General features: G+C 40.7%; 1 protein-coding gene across 2 annotated transcripts in view; it reads right to left on the bottom strand.

The window, feature by feature from the left end:
* ttc27 (tetratricopeptide repeat domain 27) overlaps positions 1-21,935 on the bottom strand; it is a 106,161-nt gene that overhangs the window by 23,532 nt on the left and 60,694 nt on the right. For both annotated transcript variants that reach the window (XM_051423061.1, XM_051423051.1), the window contains exons 10-12: positions 20,383-20,496; positions 19,029-19,124; positions 10,243-10,365 (exon numbers count right to left, since the gene is read on the bottom strand). In XM_051423061.1, coding sequence (XP_051279021.1) covers positions 10,243-10,365; positions 19,029-19,124; positions 20,383-20,496 — 333 coding nt within the window. The remainder of the gene's footprint in view (positions 1-10,242; positions 10,366-19,028; positions 19,125-20,382; positions 20,497-21,935) is intronic.

The following is a 21,935-nucleotide window of genomic DNA, read 5'->3' as shown; positions in this document are numbered from 1 at the left end:
TGGCGTGCCCTCAAAGTTGGCCATAGTGAATTCCGTGTGCATTCTCTGTGAATTTTTTGCCTTGTATTTGAACAAACTCCTCCTAGGGAATTTATCGGATCTACTTGAAAATTGGTCATTACAGTCAAAAAATGGTGCTGATTAAAGGTTGTGCTATTTGTGCATGTACATTAAAGGGCATGTCCGTGGCATGCCATCAAAGTCAGCCATTTTGATTTTTTTGCTCATTTTCTGTGATTTTCCACGTTGTATTTGAACGAACTCCTCCTAGGGAATTTATCGGATCTGCTTAAAAATTGGCCAGTACAGTCAAAACATGGTCCTGATTAAAAGTTGTGCTATTTGTGCATGTACATTAAAGGGCGTGTCCGTGGCGTGCCCTCAAAGTTGGCCAGGTTGAATCGAATGTCAAACTGTGATCATATTTCCGGCATTTAAGGGCTTCTGTTTTAACTAACTCCTCCTACAGATTTTATCAGATTGACTTCACATTCGATCACTTCAATCTACACACATTGGTTATCAAAAGTTGTGCTATTTGTGACTGTATGTTTAACCGTGTGCCCGTGACGACGTGTCGAATTCCACCGATTGGCCATCAAACAGATAGTACTCATATCTTCAGTGTACAGTCCCACCCTGAACACGTCCTCATAACTTCAGCGTACATGATCCAATCTCAATGAAACTTCACGTGTTTGATAACAGTCCCACCCTGAACACGTGTACATGACAATATTCAGACATAGTGATAGCGCCACCTACTGGCAACAGGAAGTAAGCGCTGTGTGGCGATTTTGAGCTGAGTTACGTGAAATGACCGTGCCAGTGACGACTTGTCGAATTCAGCGGATTCGCCATAAAACAGCACTCATAACTTCAGTGTGCAATGTCCAATCTCCAGAAAACTTCATATATTCTGTAACAGTCTCGCCCTGAACACGTCCTCATAACTCTAGCGTACGTGGTCCAATCTCAATGAAACTTCACGTGTGTTACAACAGTCCCGCCCTGAACTTGTTTACATGACAATTTTAAGACATAGTGATAGCGCCACCTACCGGCAACAGGAAGTAACCGTGTGTGGCAATTTTGAGCTGATTTACGTGAAATTTCATGTTTTGGTCCGCACGTGTAACAATGGCACACGACGCGGCCGCAGCACGCCCCAAGTTGCGTGGAGTGCGAGGTCCCGCTCAAACGCTGTTTGCAGCTTTAATTAGGGACCTCGCAAGCGACCGCTGGAGGTCCCTATTGTATTTGCAATGTTTCTTCTTCTTCTTACCTATTATTATTTTTAGCCCCCATTAACTGCATTTTTGCCCCCCTGAACATATACGAAAAGTCAATTTTATTTGGCAAAGTGATCAGGCCTGGTGAAAATGGGGATATTACATGCGTCGCTTTCGGGTCTGCCACTAGGTGGCGCTACTATCATAAAAAATGCGTTTAGGCTAATAACTTCTGCATAGTTTGTCGCACATTCAAAAAACTTACATCCACGTGTTCGGTGAATGGAGCTGAATCTCCCCATATAAGCCCCGCCCACTTCCGCCTAGAATTTTTTTTTTTGTAGAGCGCAAAATGTCCATGAACTACTTTTAAGTGTTCCTCCTACACGCTTTTTTCGATTCGCACAAAATTTTTCACCTAGCACCTGGGGACCGCTCTGGCAAAAAAAGTAATTTGAACCTTTTTGAAATTTCAAAAAATAAGCGCGCTATAAAATTAAGACCTCCTGTAGATTTTTCGTCAAAAAAGGAAGAGGACCATTTCTCAACATTGGTATGTCCGACTGACATCAAACTTGGGTCCATAGTTCCACATGTCCTCTTTAGGCATTGTGCACAATTTCAGACCATCACCACAAGGTGGCGCTCTTTAAAATGAAGAAGTTTATATCTCTGCAACGGCACGTGTGATTAAAATGAAACTTGGTAGGATGCTTGCCCATGGCTCCCTGAGGCACGCCTAAAAAGGAAAAAAAATCAGGCCACTGGGTGGCGCTCTGGTGGCAGGGTAAATCACTGTGTGCAGACCGTAATAGTTATGAATATGAAATTCACAGGGCACGTGTAGAGTAGTGCCTGAAGCTCACATACCAAAAATCGTGTTTGTTGTGTGTGTAGCGCCCCCTACAGGATAAAAAAACAGCAGCCCTGGCGCCACGTTTCACCGATATGTACGAAACTCGGTAGGCATGTGTAACATGCCAGGACGTACAAAAAAGCCTCTTGGACCCATACCCGAAACCCCACAGGAAGTCAGCCATTTTGATTTAAAGTTTCACTTTCGGCGAACTTATCGCGTTGTATTTGAACGAACTCCTCCTAGAGAATTTATGGAATCTGCTTCAAAATTTGTGAGTACAGTCAAAAAATGGTTCTGATTAAAAGTTGTGCTATTTGTGCATGTACATTGAAGGGCGTGTCCGTGGCGTGCCCTCAAAGTTGGCCATAGTGAATTCCGTGCGCGTTTTCGGTGAATTTTTCGCGTTGTATTTGAACGAACTCCTCCTAGAGAATTTATCGGATCTACTTCAAAATTGGTCAGTACAGTCAAAAAATTGTGCTGATTAAAAGTTGTGCTATTTGTGCTTGTACGTTGAATGGGGTGTCTGTGGCGTGAGGGCAAAGTTGGCCACTTTGAATTCTGTCATCATACAAACTGATGGAAAAGTTGAGCTGTGACTGTACATTAAACCGCGTGCCAGTGACAACTTGTCCATTTCAGCAGATTCGCCATAAAATAGTACTCATAACTTCAGTGTGCAATGTCCAATCTCCAATAAACTTAATATATTCTGAAACAGTTTTGCCCTGAACACGTCCTCATAACTTCAGCGTACGTGGTCCAATCTCAATGAAACTTCACGTGTTTGATAACACTCTCGCCTTGAACATGTCTACATGACAACATTCAGACATAGTGATAGCGCCACCTACCGGCAACAGGAAGTAAGCGCTGCGTAGCAATTTTGAGCTGATTTACGTTAAATTTCATGTTTTGGTCCGCATGTGTAACGACAGCACGCGACGAAATTGAAATTGGACACACAAGTCAAGCATAGTTTGTTCTACCAAAAAGGTGACTTAAGCCATCCTAACTAGATTTGTCCACCATTTAGTCATCATGCAGTGATCGAATTTGAAGTCAATCCGATAAAAACTGTAGGAGGAGTTAGTTAAAATTGAAGCCCTGAAATGCTGGAAATGGCATCACAGTTTGACATTCGATTCAAAATGGCCAACTTTGACGGCACGCCACAGACATGCCCTTCAAAATACAGTCTCAAATAGCACAAGTTTTAATAAAATTTTTTAAGTGTACTGTCCAATTTTGAAGTAGATCCGGTAAGTCACCTATAAGGAATTTGTTCAAATACAAGGCGAGAAATTTATGGAAAGTGACCACAGAATTCAAAATGGCAAAATTTTACGGAAAGCCCCGGACATGCCCTTCAACGTACAGTCACAAATAGAACAACTTCAAATGAGTTTGAGCTTCAAAGTTTTTTGACTGTACCGACTGAAGTAGATCCGATAAAATCCTGAGGAGGAGTTTGTTCAAATACAAGGCAAGTGACCACGGAATTCAAAATGGCCGACTTCCTGTGGTGTTTGGGGTATAGGTTCAAGAGACTTTTCTGTACGTCTTGGTGCATTACACATGCCTACCAAGTTTCATACACATCGGTGAAACGTGGCGCTTTGTTTAAATATCGTAGGGGGCTCTACAAACACGACGAACATGATTTTTGGTATGTGAGCTACAGGCACCAGTTTACACGTGCCCTGTGAATTTCATATTCAGAACTATTATGGTCTACGCACAGTACCACTTTGTTATTTAAACTGCCACCAGAGCGCCACCTAGTGGCGGATTGTTGACCAATTTTAAAGCGAGCCTCAGGGAGCCATGGGCAACCATCTTATCAAGTTTCGTTTTAATCACACGTACCGATGTGGAGATATAAACTTCTTCGTTATAAGTAGCGCCACCTCGTGGCAATGACCTGAAATTGTACACGATGCCTAAAGAAGACATGTGGAACTATAGACCCCAGCCTGGTGTCAATTGGACATACCAATGTGGAGAAATGCTCCACTTCAGGTAAGCGTACTGACTCATTTCCGGTTCACTTCCTGCTCTGTGTACACTGTTTGGTGCTATAGCTCTGTCAGTGAACGCTAAATCTAAATTTGTTTTTATTGTTACAGCGGTTATTTACCCGCTTAACATTTAAACGTAGACTAGTTCTACTTAAGCACTCGGAGTTTCTCCTTCTTTTAGCGACTTTTCACTACTTTCAAAGTTTTTTCATACACGCTAGCTTCATTAGCATTAGCAGTTAGCTATGGCTTCTCCCTCTCCTCTGTCCTGCTCAGTGTGTCAGATGTTCAGTTATTCCTCTGCCTCCTTTAATGATAATGGTACATGTATTAAATGTAGTTTATTTACTGCGCTGGAGGCGAGGCTTAGTGAGTTAGAGGAACAGTACCGCACCACGGAGATATCTTTAGCCGCTATAGTTAGCCAGCCCCCAGTAGCCGGTGCGGTCCGACCGAAGGTAGCTTCTGTTAGATCTGTAGATCCCCCGGTAGTTTTCCGAGCAGCCGGGAAGACAGGGAGGCTGGGTGACTGAGCGAAGGAAGACTAAAACGGCGAAGCCCACAGGTCACCACCAACCCATTCATGTTTCTAATACATTTTCCCCACTCAGCGATACACCCGCTGAGGAACCAACTCTGATAATTGGCAGCTCCATAGTCAGAAACGTTAAGTTAGCGAAGCCAGCTGCCATAGTTAAATGTATCCCTGGGGCCAGAGCGGGCGACACTGAATCAAATTTAAAACTGCTGGCTAAAGGTAAACGTAAATACAGTAAGATTGTTATCCACGTCGGCGGTAATGACACCCGTTTACGCCAATCGGAGGTCACTAAGATTAATGTGGAGTCGGTGTGTAATTATGCTAAGACAATGTCGGACTCCGTAGTTTTCTCTGGACCCCTCCCCAATGTGACCAGTGATGACATGTATAGCCGCATGTCGTCATTCCACCGCTGGCTGTCGAGGTGGTGTCCAGCAAACGATGTGGGCTTCATTGATAACTGGAAGCCTTTTTGGGGAAAACCTGGTCTGATTAGGAGAGACGGCATCCATCCCACTTTGGATGGAGCGGCTCTCTTATCTAGCAACATGGCGAAGTTTATTTCTAAAACCTGACAGTCCAGAGTTAGGACCAGGAAGCAGAGCTGCTGTCTTACACACTTCTCTGCGCTTTCTTTAGAACAGTCACCCACCCAAAACCCCATAGAGACTGTGTCTGTCCCCCGACCACCTAAATTATTTAAAGAAATAAAAACAAGAGGAGTTCAACATAAAAATCTAATAAAAATTAAAACTAACTCCTCAGTAGCACAAAATAAGAGAATGAAATGTGGGCTGTTAAATATCAGGTCTCTGTCCTCTAAAGCTGTTTTAGTGAATGAATTAATATCAGATTATGATATTGATTTACTTTGTCTTACTGAGACCGGGTTGTCCCACGAGGAGTATGTTAGCCTAAATGAATCCACCCCCCCCAGTCATATTAATACTCACATTCCTCGAGGCACAGGCCGAGGAGGTGGAGTAGCAGCCATATATGATTCGAGCGTTTTAATGGACCCTAAACCTAAACTAAATTATAATTCATTTGAAAGCCTTGTTCTTAGTCTTTCTCACCCAAACTGGAAAACACTGCAGCCAGTTCTATTTGTTATAGTGTACCGCGCTCCTGGACCATATATTTCATATCTGAATTTCTATCAAGTTTAGTCCTTAAATCAGATAAAGTAATTATTGTAGGTGATTTTAATATTCATGTGGATGTTGACAATGACAGCCTTAGTAATGCATTTATATCATTAATAGACTCAATTGGCTTCTGTCAGAGTGTAAATAAACCAACTCATTGTTTTAATCACACTCTTGACCTTGTTTTATCATATGGCATTGATATTGAACATTTAATAGTCTTCCCACATAATCCTTTCCTATCTGACCATTATTTAATAACTTTTGAATTCATACTATTAGATTATAAGCCATTAGACAAAACTTCCTACAGCAGATGTCTATCTGACAGTGCTGTAGCTAAATTTAAGGAGGAGATTCCTTCAGTGTTTAATTCAATGCCATGTCTGAATTTAACAGAGTCCTATAACGACTTTAGTCCCTCTGAAATTGATAATCTTGTCGATAGTGCTACAGGCTCACTACGATCAACATTAGACTCTATCGCTCCTATAAAAAGAAAATTATTAAAACATAGGAGACTAGCACCTTGGTATAACCACCAAACCCGCCAGTTAAAACAAATAGCTAGGAAATCTGAAAGGAAATGGCGCTCTTCCAAATTATCAGAATATCGCTCAAATTGGCAAGATAATCTTAAAATTTATAGAAAGGCCCTCCGTAATGCCAGAGGAGCCTATTACTCAGCACTAATAGAAGAAAATAAGAATAACCCTAGGTTCCTCTTCAGCACTGTAGCCAGGCTGACAGAGAGCCACAGCTCTATTGAGCCACATATCCCCATAAACTTAAGTAGCAATGACTTCATGAGCTTCTTCTATAATAAAATTATTACTATTAGAGAAAAAATTAATCACCAACTGCCATCAACAGTTATCAGTGGCTCTCAAAGTTCAGGGACTTCTGTCAATGTAAACTTAGATATATATTTAGACTGTTTTTCTGCTATCGATCTTCATCAGTTAACTTCAATCATTTCTTCATCGAAGCCATCAACCTGTCTATTAGACCCGATCCCAACTAGGCTGCTTAAAGAAGTTGTTCCCTTAATTGGCACTTCTTTACTGGATATGATTAATCTTTCTTTATTATCAGGATATGTACCACAGTCCTTTAAAGTAGCTGTAATTAAACCCCTTCTTAAAAAGTCCACTCTTGACCCAGGGGTTTTAGCCAACTATAGACCAATCTCTAACCTCCCCTTCCTCTCTAAGATTCTGGAGAAAGTAGTCGCCAAAGAGTTGTGTGAATTTCTACATAACAATAGTTTATTTGAGGATTTTCAGTCAGGATTTAGAGTTCATCATAGCACAGAGACAGCTCTGGTTAAAGTTAATAATGACCTTCTGACTGCTTCTGACAATGGACTTGTCTCTGTACTTGTATTATTAGATCTTAGTGCTGCATTTGACACCATTGACCATAATATTCTTTTAGAGAGACTTGAGCATCAAATTGGCATTAAAGGAACCGCACTAAGCTGGTTTAAGTCATATTTATCAGATCTCTCGCAGTTTGTACATGTTAACGATGAATCTTCAATAAATACTACAGTTAGTCATGGAGTTCCACAAGGTTCTGTACTTGGACCAATACTATTTACTTTATATATGCTCCCTTTAGGCAACATTATTAGGAATCACTCCATTAACTTTCACTGTTATGCAGATGATACGCAGTTATATCTATCAATCAAACCCAATGAAATTAATCAATTATCTAAATTACAAACATGTCTTACGGACATTAAATCCTGGATGACCTGCAATTTTCTGATGTTAAACTCAGAAAAAAACGAAATTCTTGTTCTTGGCCCCAAAAACCTTAGAGACTCACTGTCTAAAGATATAGTTACTCTAGATGGCATTAACTTGGCCTCTAGCACCACTGTCCGGAATCTTGGAGTTATCTTTGATCAGGATTTGTCATTTAACTCCCACATAAAGCAGACCTCTAGGACCGCCTTCTTTCATTTACGTAATATTAGAAAAATTAGACACATCCTATCACAGACAGATGCAGAAAAACTAATCCATGCATTTGTTACTTCAAGGCTGGATTACTGCAACTCTTTATTATCAGGTTGCCCCAATAAGTCCATTAAAACGCTCCAATTAATTCAGAACGCTGCAGCACAAGTACTGACAGGAACTAGAAAAAGAGATCACATCTCTCCTGTACTAGCTTCTCTGCATTGGCTCCCTGTAAAATGTAGAATTGAATTTAAAATCCTCCTCCTCACCTATAAAGCTCTTCATGGTCAGGCCCCTTCATATCTTAAAGAGCTCATAGTACCCTATTACCCCTCTAGAACACGACGTTCTCTGAATGCTGGGCTACTTGTGGTTCCTATAGTCTCTAAAAGTAGAACAGGAGCCAGAGCCTTCAGTTACCAAGCTCCTCTCCTGTGGAACCAGCTTCCAGTTGTGGTTCGGGAGGCAGACACCCTCTCCACATTCAAGAGTAGGCTTAAGACATTCCTCTTTGATAAAGCTTATAGTTAGGGCTGGATCAGTGAGTCCTGAACCATCCCTTAGTTATGCTGCTATAGGCCTAGACTATTGGGGGATTTCCCATGGTGCACTGAGCTCCTCCCTTCCTCTCTCTTTCTGCACTCATTCATGTTCCATTAATGCATGTTACTAACTTCACTTCTTCCCTGGAGTTCTTGTGCTTTCTCGTCTCGCAGGTTCTTGTCGATCCTGGTGGAGCCTCCTGCCATGGTCCTGCTAGATTGCCGTTGCCAATACTGTTGTTGCTGTCTGTCTGTCTGTCTCTGTCTCCCTCTCTCTCCCTCTCTCCCTCCCTCCCTCCCCAACTGGTCGAGACAGACGACCACCCACCTAGAGCCGGAGGATCTGTCCTAGGTTTCTGCCTTTTAACAGGCAGTTTTTGCTTGCCCTTGTCGCCAAGTGCTTGCTCATGGCTAGACCTGCTCTATTTGAAAAGTGTCCTGAGATAACTTCTGTTATGAATTGGCGCTATACAAATAAAATTGAATTGAAATCCTGTTTTGACCAAAATCTACAGGAAGTGCTAATTTTATAATGTGCTTATTTTTTGAAATATCAAATACTTAAAATTTTTTTGCTAAGACGTCTCCAGATGCGACTTTCCAGATTTCCTGCAAATCGGACAAAAGTTCATGGATGGAACAAGAAAACGTACTTAATGGACTTTTCGCGCTGTAGCGAAAAAAAATTAGGCTGAAATGGGCGTGGCTTATATGGGGAGATGCAGCTCCGTTCACCGAACGCATGGATATAATGTTTTTGAATGTGAGACCAAAGATGCAAGATTTATTAGCCTAAACCTACTTTTCTTAATAGTAGCGCCTAGTGGACTACCCGAAAGCGATGCGCAGAATATCTAAGTTACACCTGGCCTGACCACTTCGGCCAAATAAAATTGCACTTTCATATATGTTCAGGGGGGCAAATTAGCAGTCAAAGTTTACCGCAAATAATTATAACTTTAGCAATTACAATAGGGACCCTCCAGCGGTCACTGGCTCTGTCCCTAATAGTGTAAGAAGTTCCCTATTGCATCTATAGTTACAATTCTTACATCCAAAACAAAAACATTCCAAGACTTACTTACTTTCATTAGGGACCGAGCCAGCAACTGCCCTGTGTTGAAAGCTTGTGGACATGCACACAAAATGCTCACACAATTTTGAGTTGTGGTGGGGTGTGTTTGACAGGAGGTTTAGTGTCACAATTTTATATCCCCCACAGACTGAGACTTGCACTAAACAAGACCAAAGCTAATGAGAACCCTGATTTGGCCCTGCCAACTAATATTTAAGATCTTTTGAACAGGCATGTTTCATGTTTTTTGCAAGTTTTGTGGCCACCGTAGTTTCTCCTACACACTTCACAGCCCGTTCTTATTCCCAGGTCGTCATAATACCAAGGTAGGCGGTATTTAATTGGTTGCAATCTGCAACTACACCACTAGATGTCACTAAATCCTACACACTTGTCCTTTAAGGCTGAAGATACCAGATACCGTCTAAACTGATCCTGTTGACAGCTCTAGCTGCTGAGCTAATGTTTTGTTATAACTATATACATTATAGTTTCACTGACTGACTGGACAAGCTGTTGCTGAGGTCTTAATGTTCCAGATGTCCTTATAAAGTGATTAAGATATAGATATGATATGCATTTATATTCATATGCAATCTATGTAAAAGCTCCATGGGCTGAAATAAAACTCTGGCAGGATTGAGTCTTATAGGGTAATGACTCTAGTTCTCTAGTTTCTTGATGAGTTTATGGTCTCAATCACTAGTTTAAAGTCTTCTTCCACCTTCCTACATTGTTGCTCTCATTGCTTGGTTCTGTGTGTGTGTGTGTGTGTGTGTGTGTGTGTGTGTGTGTGTGTGTGTGTGTGTGTGCGTGTGTGTGTGCGTGTGTGTACGTGTGTGTGTGTGTACCTTGCCATGTTGGCCCAGCCTCTCATAGCAGATAACTGCATCCTCCCAGAGCTCCAGCTTTTCATAAATGAGCAGACCTGAACTGATGCAGCCAAGGTCCATCAGCAGGCTGGCCAGTTGTTTCTGCAGAGGAGGAAAGAACAAGCATAAGAGGCTACAACCATGCTAGCAGCTTTACAATGTTACCAGTTTTTGTTCTGGAGACAGACACCCTCTCCACATTTAAGAGTAGGCTTAAGACGTTCCTTTTTGATAAAACTTATAGTTAGGGCTGGCTCAGGTGAGTCCTGAACCATTCCTTGTTTATGCTACTATAGGCCTACACTGCTGATTTCTCATGATGCACTGAGCTTGTCTCTTCCTCTCTTTCTGACAATACATGACAGCACTTGCTTACATATAAACTGCGGTTTTGGGCAAATGTATTACATTAATTTGGTCACAGCCAATAAGTAACAGTTCAATCAAGTAGAATTTATTTTATATTATTTCTATTTATTTTATACAGAAAATTAATTTTCCAGAAAGTTAGTGTTTATTGTACATACTGTTAACATCACTGTGCATGTATTTATCAGACACAGCAACAATGAATTCATGCTGTACGTATGTAGACATGAAAATTTAGCTTGCATAATAAAATTGTACATAATTGTTTAAGTATTGGGCAAAATTTTTAAATTTGACCCAACGATGGCACTACAAGGAAAGTCTGAGGACCTCTAAGTTTATTACAATTCATCCTGAGAGGGATGTGAATGTCTTCTTTCATAAATCTTTTATCCAATAGTTGTTGAGACATTTCACTCACCTGCTGGTGGTATTGCTGGAGAAGTTGGGATCACACAAGTCATTATAAAACATTGTACAGGAACTATGAAAATCTGTCATGGTAATCCATCCAATATTTGATGAGATATTTCACTCTGGACCAACTGGCCAACCTTGTCATTTTGTGGCCACATGAGTGGCACACATTATTGTGATTATTACCTACGTACAGTATATTTTTTACATTTATCCCCCCCTTCCTTATTACACTTGATACACAAAGCTGATTTCTTTGGATCCATCTTATGTCTGATTTCAGGTGATATCTGATGGAGATGCAGTAACTTAAATTGTGATTCCTTTTCTCTATTACATATGGATATGTTAGCATGCTCCCATATGTCCACCTCCATAGCTTTGTCTATTACCACCCCAAGGTCCTGAGCCCATGTTTGCATAATTGTATTGTTAGTCTTATTAGACTTATAAAAGGCCTCATAGCTTCGTCTTACTATAGCCTTATTGCTATATATTTTGTATAGTAGTTGTTCAGTTGGTGACATTTCCAGAGTAAATTTATGCTGAATTGATTCTGTATGAAGTTTCTGACTTGTAGGAACCTAAAAAGATGTGTGTGTGATAACTTGTATTTCAATCTTAATTGGTCAAATGACATCATTCTGTCCCCTTCAAATAAGTCTTTCAAAGCTGTGATACCAGCACTTTCCCACAGAGCAAAACCATTATCTGTCATACCAGGGAGAAAATCTGTATTTCTTTGTATTGGAGTAATTGGAGATAAAACATCAGTTCTCCCCGTTTTCCCCATTTCTTAATTATGTCCCAAGCCTTTAGTGTGGTTTTAACAATGAAATTACCATCTGCAACCTTTAGTTAATTCCGATTCAGGATAAATGGGAGGAGATTTACTAATTGTAACGGTTTACCTAAGTTGTATGCTTCAATGTTGAGCCAGACAGAGTCCAGGTTATTCCGTGTACCCAATCTACTAGATATCGAAATTGAGAAGCCACTTGATACAGTCTAATGTTTGGGCGGCTGTGCTCAGAGGCAGGTCATTCCTTAATCGGAAGGTTGTGGGTTCGATCCCCAGCTCCTGGCGCCACATGTCGAAGTATCCTTGAGCAAGATACTGAACCCCAAATTGCTCCTGATGCCGTGCATCGGTGTGTAAATGTGTATGAATGTTAGTTTCTGTTCGATGGACTTTGCCATCACTGGGTGAATGTGTGTGAAAGGGTCAATGTGGCACGTAGTGTAAAAAGCGCTTTGAGTGGTCGGAAGACTAGAAAGGCGCTATACAAGTACAGGTCCATTTAAAATTAATGTTGGGAATTGCCAATCCTCCCTGACCCGATGGCAATTGCAATTTTGCTAATTTAAGTCGTGGTCTTTTGCAGTTCCATATAAATGATCTGAACCAACCATTCACCGTCTTGATAGTATTATTATTTAGTAGGAGTGGGATCATTTGCAATTTGTAGAGAAGCCGTGGTAAAATATTCATCTTAATGAAAGAGATTCTTCCCAGCATCGAGGGTGGTAAAGAAGACCACCTCTCTAGGTCATCGTGGATGCGTTTAAGCAGAGGCTGAAAATTTGCTTTAAACATCCTTTGCAGCAGAGGAGTAATAAATATACCTAAATAAACAAAACCTTCTGTTGCCCATCTGAAGGGTGACAAGCTGGGGGGAAGGGAGTGGTGCACCTGACCCAATGGCATGGCCTCTGACTTACTGAAATTTATTTTGTAACCAGGAAACTTACTAAACTCAGATATTCCAGTTGAGTGATAAACAATAAAACATCATCAGCATACAAGGAAATATTATGTTGTCTGTGGTTAATCGATATACCATGAACAGTAGAGTGGGTTCTAATGGCTTCTGCCAGTGGCTCGATTGCGATCGCAAATAACAAAGGTGATAAGGGGTACACACTTGGGCGTGCCCCTCCCCAGAGCAAAGTAGGGAGAACATTTACCATTTGTTATAACAGCCCCTAGTGGATTATGATAAAGCCACTCGACCCATTCAATAAAATATTTACCTAAATCAAATTCCTTGAGTGTGAAATCCCATTCTATACGGTCGAATGCTTTTTGTGCATCCAATGACACTGCCATACCTTTAAGATTATTTTACTGACCTAACATTATTACATGAGTTCCTTCCAGTAATAAACCCTGTCTGGTCATTATTAATGATAAATTGAAGGATTTTCTCAAGCCTTAAGGCTAGTATTTTAGACAGAATCTTGAAATCTAAATTTAGTAGACTGATAGGTCGGTAGGATGAACACACATCAGCTGGTTTATCCTTCTTAAGAATCAGGCTAATGTTTGCTTCCGTAAGTGTTTTGGGAGGAGCTCTCTTCTCAAAGGAGTGATTAAACATGGCAAGTAAAGGCTTCACCAACAACGGCTTAAAACGTTTATAAAAACCCAAGGCTAAAGCCATCAGGACCTGGAGCCTTTCCTGATTGTGAAACACCGACTGCTTCAGTTACTTCTTCTAGTGTTATAGGTCCATTCAATACTTCTTTTGTTGTTCATTAGGCTTGGGCAGATTCAGACAGGAGAAAAAGCTCTCCATGTGTCTAGAAATCCCTGCTGGCTGCTCACTCGTATATAACTTTTCATAAAATTCTGTTAAAACCTTATTTATGCCATTGCTATCCATTTCCACCTGCCCAGAGACATCTTTGACTGAAGATATGTTCTGAGAATCAGATCTACTCATGACCAGGCTGGCTACTTGCTGGGTTTGTTACCAAATTCATATAGTTTTTGCCTTGCAAATCTTATAGGGCTCTTGATTATGGAAAAAATCATAATCAGGATTATTTGGGTCAAAACTGAAATCACAATTATTCAAACGATTATTATTATTATTATTACCACAGCTCGCACATCACGTTTTTGTTCTTCATCATTTTCTTCAAAACCAGTGTTCCCATACAATAGAGCTTGTTCTACCTTTCTTGTCGACCAAACTGCGCTGTAATCCTCCTTCTGTCATGTTCCATTCAGACAAGTGTACCTGGCCGCTTTACCTGTTCCAACGAAAACAACGTGACTGACTCGTGCAGTGCATGCTGTGGGGGAGGGACGGAAATACGCATGCGCAAAATACGCAGACTGTGGCTGTGTCCCAATTCCGGGGCTGCATCCCTGAATTGGGACACAGCTTTTATTTCTATACAACGTTGCACAACAGAAAATGAAAGAAAAAAAAAACGTTTCCCCCCTATTTTATTAGTTTTGAGATCGTTGGGCCCCAAAATCGTAATCATGATCAAATTTCAATTAATTGAGCAGCCTTAAAATCTTATACTCTGCTCTGCCTTGTGAGTGAGCAGTGAGTTAAGTGTTGCTCTTGTGGCCAGAGTTGCTTTAAGATTAGTACCGGTACGGGTCTGGTTATATGCCTTCTCACACTAGCTCTAGTTTCTGTTGCTCTTCTTGACGCTTTTTTTTGAATAAGCCTTACACGCCTCCCATAAAATAGAAGGAGATACATCAGTTGTGTTATTACAGGAAAAGAATAGCTGAAACTCAGTTTGAAAAAAATATATGAAATTGGGTCATTCAACAGATGACTATTAAGCCGCCATTTACTCAATCGGGCCTCTCCATGTGAGAAATTTAAGTAAACCGGGGCATGGTCCGATATCGTAATGCTCCCAATATCGCAAGATGAGACAGAATACAACATTGTTTTAGGGAAAAAAACGTAAAAGTAGTCTATTCTAGAGCTACTTTTATGCACTCCAGAGAAGAATGTGAATTCTTTGTTGTTTGGATTTAACGATCGCCACACATCCAGGTAGCCTAGTTCTTCACAAACATCAGCTGTTGCTCATGCCTGTTTAGTGCAAACTCCTCTGCTATTGGACGTGAAAGACAAAAAAAATACTTGTCCCACCCATTCCCGTTTAAGTTTTTCATGTTCTTTGTCTTTCAGGTGTTTCCTGAAGTAGTGCTATATCAACCCCTTCTTTTTTTAGATATGTCAATATTTTTTTTTCTTTTCACAGGATGATGTATGCCTCGGCTATTCCATGTACAGAATTAGTCATGGTAGTTGTAAAAAATGTAATCTAGCAAGGATCAGTCATTGCCTTAAGTCCATAATCTAGTTCCTTCCATGTGCTATACCTTGTGACTGGAAAAAAAAACAACAAAAAAAAAAAACTCTGTGGAAGGACTCAGATACCTCGTGCAGCAGACCTGTAGCTTCCATTCTCGTCTCTGCGCCATAGTTCAGCACAGCATCGGCTAGAATCGATTTTATGCAATTAAATGACTTAAGAATGACTGAGACAGTGGCAAGATGCCCTCTCACGTCCAAGTCTCTCCTGTGGAATTTTCTGAACACCACCACGTTTCCCCGACATAAGCGAAGCTCCATCATATAGCTGACTCAGAATTTTTGAGCTATCCAGGCCAACCCTGTTAAGCTCAGTCAGAACGTTGTCAGTTAATGTCTGTGCATCACTTTTCTGAGCCGTAGCAATGCACAGTAGATGCTCTGTAACTTCGTAAGACTCATTCACAAACCGAAGCACAATCGATATATTTTCATCCTCAACTTTCAAAGTGTAATAGGAATCACCAACTTCCTCCATTATGGCCTCTGTCACCACATTACTGAGTGTTCCTATAAAGTTCCTTTTGCATATCATGACAGGTGTAAGTGGCATTGTGAGGGATTGTCTTCACCACATTAGCCAATTCAGGATCCTTTTAAGTCCAGACCCCCCCTCCGACATGTCATCAAAAGCATCAATCTTCCCCCGTAGCGGCAACTGGTTTTCAACCAAGAACCCAACAACATCTATTAGTGAGGACACATAATACCGTTTTTTCCTTAGTTGATCTGCATTGACAAGGGTTGATACCTCATTCCCTGTATTGCGACACATCTCCCTCTCCTTCCACACTGCATAGCAAGACATGTGGTCCTTCGAAGTTTCATGTTTATGAAATCCACGGTCTTTGGCCATGGCGTGTTTCCAGGTACGATAGCCCACACTCACGAAGGCATTCAATGTTCCAGATTTTCTAGTGAAGCTGAACATCCGACAGCAAAACCACTCTCTGTTGTGAAACCACTTATCAAATGATTGCCCCTTATCATTGTAAACAGTTACAGGATACAGTTTTAACACAATTTGGACAGGTCTGTCAGTCCCGAGATCATCATCGCTGACTTGGAGGGCTTGTAGATTGTTGCTCTATGGCTGCGTTGGTTAAGTCCGTTGGCGGTTGTCCGGAGCTAGCATTAGCAGAAGGGCCAGCTCGGCTCTCAGAGACCGGGCTGTACTGGTGGTGGAGAATGGAGTGTCAGAGTCTGCTGCTGGAAGAGGCTGAGGAGGAGGAGGTCTAAGCCATTTTCATAAATCAAATTTTTGTCAATAATTAGGCTAACTGTCTATGATATAGACGGACAAACTGTGTACCGTATTTTTTTCGATTCCAACCAACAACTTGAAATGGATTCTGCGCCCTGCAGCTCAACGTTACGTTTAGAAAGCGAAATCAAATATAACAAGTTTACTCAGCTACCAATGAGCATTGACCAAGTACTAGGCTTGGTCAATGCTCATTGATATGCATGCACAACCAAAATGATGCGTTTTCCCCGTTCATTTCATTTTATTTCATTTAAGTTACAGTTTGCACATTTAATATTAAAAGAATAACTAAAAGGGATATTTTTTTGGCAACGCCATGGCCTGTGGTAGGAGGGGCATTAATGACCACTAGGGGGGGCATGGCCCTCGAATGCCCCACCACAGCGCTGACACTGTCGTCCAGTACAATGTTTTCACCACCCAGTGTGTTTATATATGTCATAGCTTCATCGGGCTTGGTAAAGGACTTGGTAGTGTTATTCACGGTGATCCTCAGAGTTGCAGGATAATTTAGGTAGATAGTTCATAGGTGTGTAGTCCGAGCAACTGGAGCCTCCTTCTGGCCTCGTCAAAAGCCCGACATTTCCTCTTAGTTCCGCTGGAGAAAACCTGGAGAAATATTTTCTGATTTCCCAATCGCTGTAGTGATGAAATCTTACAATCATAGCGCGGGGGTAAGGTCTGCGCGAGTCGGCTCCCTGCCTCGCTGGCCCCCAGCACCTTTCCAGCTTTATTTTCCCTTCCTTGGTGGTCAGTGCCAAAACTTTGGGAAGCCACGACTCCATGAATGGTATGGTAGAGGAGCCCTCTGAAGATTCTGGCAGGCCGATTATTCTGAGGTTTTTACATCTGCCACAATCCTCCTGGTCATCCAGACGCTCCTGCAGCGAGACCGCGGAGATGCATCGACAAAGTGGGAGCTCACACCGAACGCTGCTACTCTGGACCGGAAGTCCCCCATATTTGAACGTTTTGTGTACCACAGTAAAATTAATGATGAAGGTAGGGAATCAGTTGTAAAATGTATGGCATACTTTAGAATACGATCAGCAGTAATGTAAAATATACTGTGTGTGCATGTAGTTACAAGCCTGAAATGTGCAAAAATGCCCTTACTCCAAAGACATAAAAATTATATAGTTCATGAAAACAAAGAACACACAGATAACCAGAAAGCCAGCCCCAGTCATAAAAGGGCCTTCAGTGCTTTGTTACATGCAGGCCATGGTTCTCCAGAATGAAAAAGCACCTGCTGCAATCCTCCACCTCATCACACTTTAAAGTCCTCAGGCGGCAATAGTGACTCCTCCATTTCAGCTTTATTGCTGTTATCAGTTATTATACCGCCTGGGTGATGTCTCCTCCCCTTCTAATCTCTCCCTCTCTCCAGCACAAGTCTAAATCTTTCTATTACTGCTTTTTCTACTCATTGCTCTTTCCATTCCAAAATTAATTACAATATTAATACAAATACAGAGGTTGAGTTCAAGTTAGGTTCATTTGTATTATTAAGGTTCATAACTATTCTATAAATCCTACTTTAACATCTGCAAGAAATAGCCTAACAGGCAATTATGTCGAGCAGCACAAGCTTTCCAGGTGATTATCTGTGCTGTGTTGATCTATGAGTGGTTTCTTAAACAATTTACTTTAATGATTAGAGAGGATGCTTTTGCTTTCAGTTATTTGAAACATGTTCATGCACGTAAAGTCACTGTAGCAAATATTGTTAATATTTAAGTAGCAAATCTAAAAACTGTAGTTATACACTTGACAGGACAGAGGAAGCAGAGGATTTATCAGGAGTACGGCTGTTTTACAGTAAACAATTTAACTGTATGAACTGTGACTGTTTGTAAGACCTTGTATAGAAGAACACTGAACGTTAATTAACATGAGATCCTGAAAAAGTGATGGGATGACACTATAAACAATTTATCGTGGTGAATTTCCATTGCTGCTTCAGCATTTTTACCAATGTTTGCATTGTTACACAGTGCAGACTTCTCTTCTCATCTGTACGTAGACAGAACAATACAAAAGGAAGTATTGCAATTGCTAACTCCAACCCTGAAAAAGTGACTTTAGCTATTTTACCCACAATACCAAAGTGAGTGTACAGAATTAACAATGTATATGTTGTATGGCCTATTGTCCTACCAGTGTAAAAATGTATCTGGGATCTCATTTTGTCCTGAGGGTAGCACCTAAATATCAAACAAAATCTCCAAATGAGAAAATGTTTGTCTTCTGGAAGTAAGCCTCTTCCCAACTTTTATTCTGTGATTAATACAAAATAGTAGCTCCATCTTGTGGTCGATTATTTAGCCCACAGATGGATTACCATAACACTTTTAACTGGCACTGAAAGGCTCCCAAAGAACAAGCCCTGGTCTACTTCTACCTACTAGTGCTCTTTTGTTTGCAGTTTACACAGTGAAAATAGTGGTACAGCATATGGGCTGTAAATATGATGAAGGCCCAGCACCTGCTCTTATACTTCCACATTCCACCAAATCTGGTTACTTCAAATTCACAGAGAAGTGCTGGTAATTGTCCTCATGAATGTTTGCTACCTGGACAGCCCATCTGGGCGGGGCTTGGCAGCAGTAGAAGACCTTGAGCCGATCAGTCACAGGACAGTTCTTGTCTTCAAAGTGGTCTACTATTACCTAGAAAAGTAAAACAGGAAATTACATTCTGCAGCTGGGTATGTTGATTTATGATATATCCACAAAATTAACTTTGCACTGTTGAATACTGTATTTTACCATTCAGTGACCTCACTTCGACTCACTTTTACGGACTGGGATCTGATTACAGCAGATACAATACCAGTCACCTCTATTGACTTTAAATGTCTGCTACAGTATATGCTATGATCTGCCTTTGACTGAGAAGAGGATGAAAGGGAAGCTGAAAGCCATCATGGACAATTGTATATTATCCAATGTAATAATAATAACATGATTTTTGTTGACTAGATATCAAATCTATGGGGTCAATAATGCAAAATTGTCTCAATTCATGTGTGCATACTCACATTTGTGAATGTGTACAAGAACAATCTGCGAGATCTGCAAGTGTGGGTGGAGATCTGTCTGTAGTTCAATGTTTTCCTCACTGACACTCAATTACCTCTTAAAAGGTCCAGTGGGTAACATTTAGGAAAGTCTATTGTCAGAAATGGAATATAATATTCATAGGTATGTTTTCATTAGTGTGTAATCACCTGAAAACAAGAATCGTGTTTTTGTTACCTTAAAATGAGCTGTTTTTATCTACAGAGGGAGTGGATCCTACAATCGATCTACAAAGCCTGTCACGTTAAACCGCAATGTTTCTACAGTATCCCAGAGTGGACAAACCAAACACTGGCTCTAAATAGGGTTTTTGGTGAGTTTTGTGGCCACCATAGTTTCTCCTTCATGCTTCAAAAGTGTTTTCAATCTGCAACTTCACCGCTAGATGCCACTATATCCTATAGCTTTAAATAAAAGTTCTGTCGAGGGTGTCTGTTAATTAGGACTCATACCGTCTAAACACAATTTCCTGGTTCACTTATGGGACCTTTGTGTTGTGTTTTGCCATGTGTCTCTCTCTTTCTGGGTGAGATGTTGTGTCTCAAACACTATCCTTATGGGCATATGTAAAACACCCAAAAAATAGCTCTCCAATAAGCTGCTACGGTTTAGAAAATATCCTCTCTGTAAGGTAGGCCCTTGCAGGCCAGTGCACAGCCTGCAGTCTGTCTACCTTTAGGTTTCCCTGAGTAGTTGTGTTTTGCTGTCTTTTATAGAATTTTTTCATAAGTCATAAGTAGAACAGGTATATTCTGGATCCCAATATGTAAAAATGGTTTACAGTACTCCTGATGCCTCTACTGACAGATAAATATAGAAATAGAATCCCCCAAACATATCTCCTTACCTGGGTTTGCATCATGGCTCTCTCAACACATCGGGACCTCCCTTTTTCCAGTTTGGTCCTGAGGCAAAGAGCTGTGACTTCTACACCCCAGAACTTAGGCTGAGACAGAATACACTGCAGAAAGACATGAGGTAAGATAATCTTTTAGATCACATTAAGTCATAATCAGGTGCTATAGTACGTCCTATTCTGATGACTTCACAGTCAAGATTGATTTGTTGATGTGATGTCACAGCATAGTCAATACTGTCCCGACAAAAATAAACTGCTCTGGTCACATGAGGCCAAAACATTCTCCAAAGATGTTATAACCATTCAATATTTTTAGTCAAGCTGGGCCCCCCCAAAGCTGGTTCATTGCAGTCCGGCCCCCCCCTTCCCGGCGCCACCCCCACTACACCAAGATGGATGGATGGATGGATGGATGGATGGATGGATGGATGGATAGATGGATAGATGGATAGATAGCCCTAGGCTAGGCTATTATTTTTAGGGCCACATTATTATTATTATCATCAGTAGCAGTAGGTATAGGCCTATTATCCTTACTAGGCTATTGTTATAATTGGCAGTAGCACCAGACTTTTAATGTGAGCTTGCAGGCATTATTATTATTATTATTATTATTATTATTATTATTATTATTATTATGAGTAGTAGTAGGCCTATTATCATGACTAGGCTATTGCTATATACTTATATGAATTTACATGCTTTATTGTTATTATTAGTATTATTATCATAAGTAGGCCTATTATCATTACTAGGCTATTGCTGAAATAATTATATGAGGTTACATGCTTTATTGTTATTATTATTATTATTATTATTATTATTATTATTATTATTATTATCATCATCAGTAGGCCTATTATCATTACTAGGCTATTGCTATATAATTATATGAGGTTACATGCTTTATTATTATTATTATTATTATTATTATTATTATTATTATTATTATTATTATTATTATTATCATCATCAGTAGGCCTATTATCATTACTAGGCTATTGCTATAATTGGGAATTGGCACCAGACCTCTGATATGAATTTATTCTTTATTAGTGTGTGTTTAGTAGTGTTATTACTAGGCCTTATAGTAGGCATATCATCTGCATTTTTGACAGAAGATTGCAGGTAGGTGATGTTAATGTGAGACCTGAGCCTGCTTTGCCTTGCAAAGATCCTCAATTCTTGGAGCAATGTCTGATAAACATAGCCTCAAATCATCCTCGATTTGTGCACGATTGCGGTACATTGTTTTGAGTGCAGTCATTTTTGAGAATCCTGCCTCACACAAATATGTCGACGCGATAGGGAGGAGAATCTTCAAGGCGACGTCACAGAGTTGAGGGTATTCCTGCATCAGTGCTGCCCAGAATGACGAAAGAGGGCAGGAGGTAAAGACTTGCTTCAGCCTACTGTCACTCTTCAGCTCAATGAGCTGTTCCTGCATATCAATTGACAGCTCGTTTGCTGTGCACACAAATGGATCTCGAACCCACGCAAAAGAGCGATAATCCTCCTTAAAGTACATCGCAAATTGTTTT

Source organism: Dicentrarchus labrax, unplaced genomic scaffold (genome assembly GCF_905237075.1).
Source record: "Dicentrarchus labrax unplaced genomic scaffold, dlabrax2021, whole genome shotgun sequence".
In the NCBI taxonomy this organism is placed as follows: domain Eukaryota; kingdom Metazoa; phylum Chordata; class Actinopteri; family Moronidae; genus Dicentrarchus; species Dicentrarchus labrax.
This window is presented reverse-complemented; position numbering and strand designations above follow the sequence as displayed.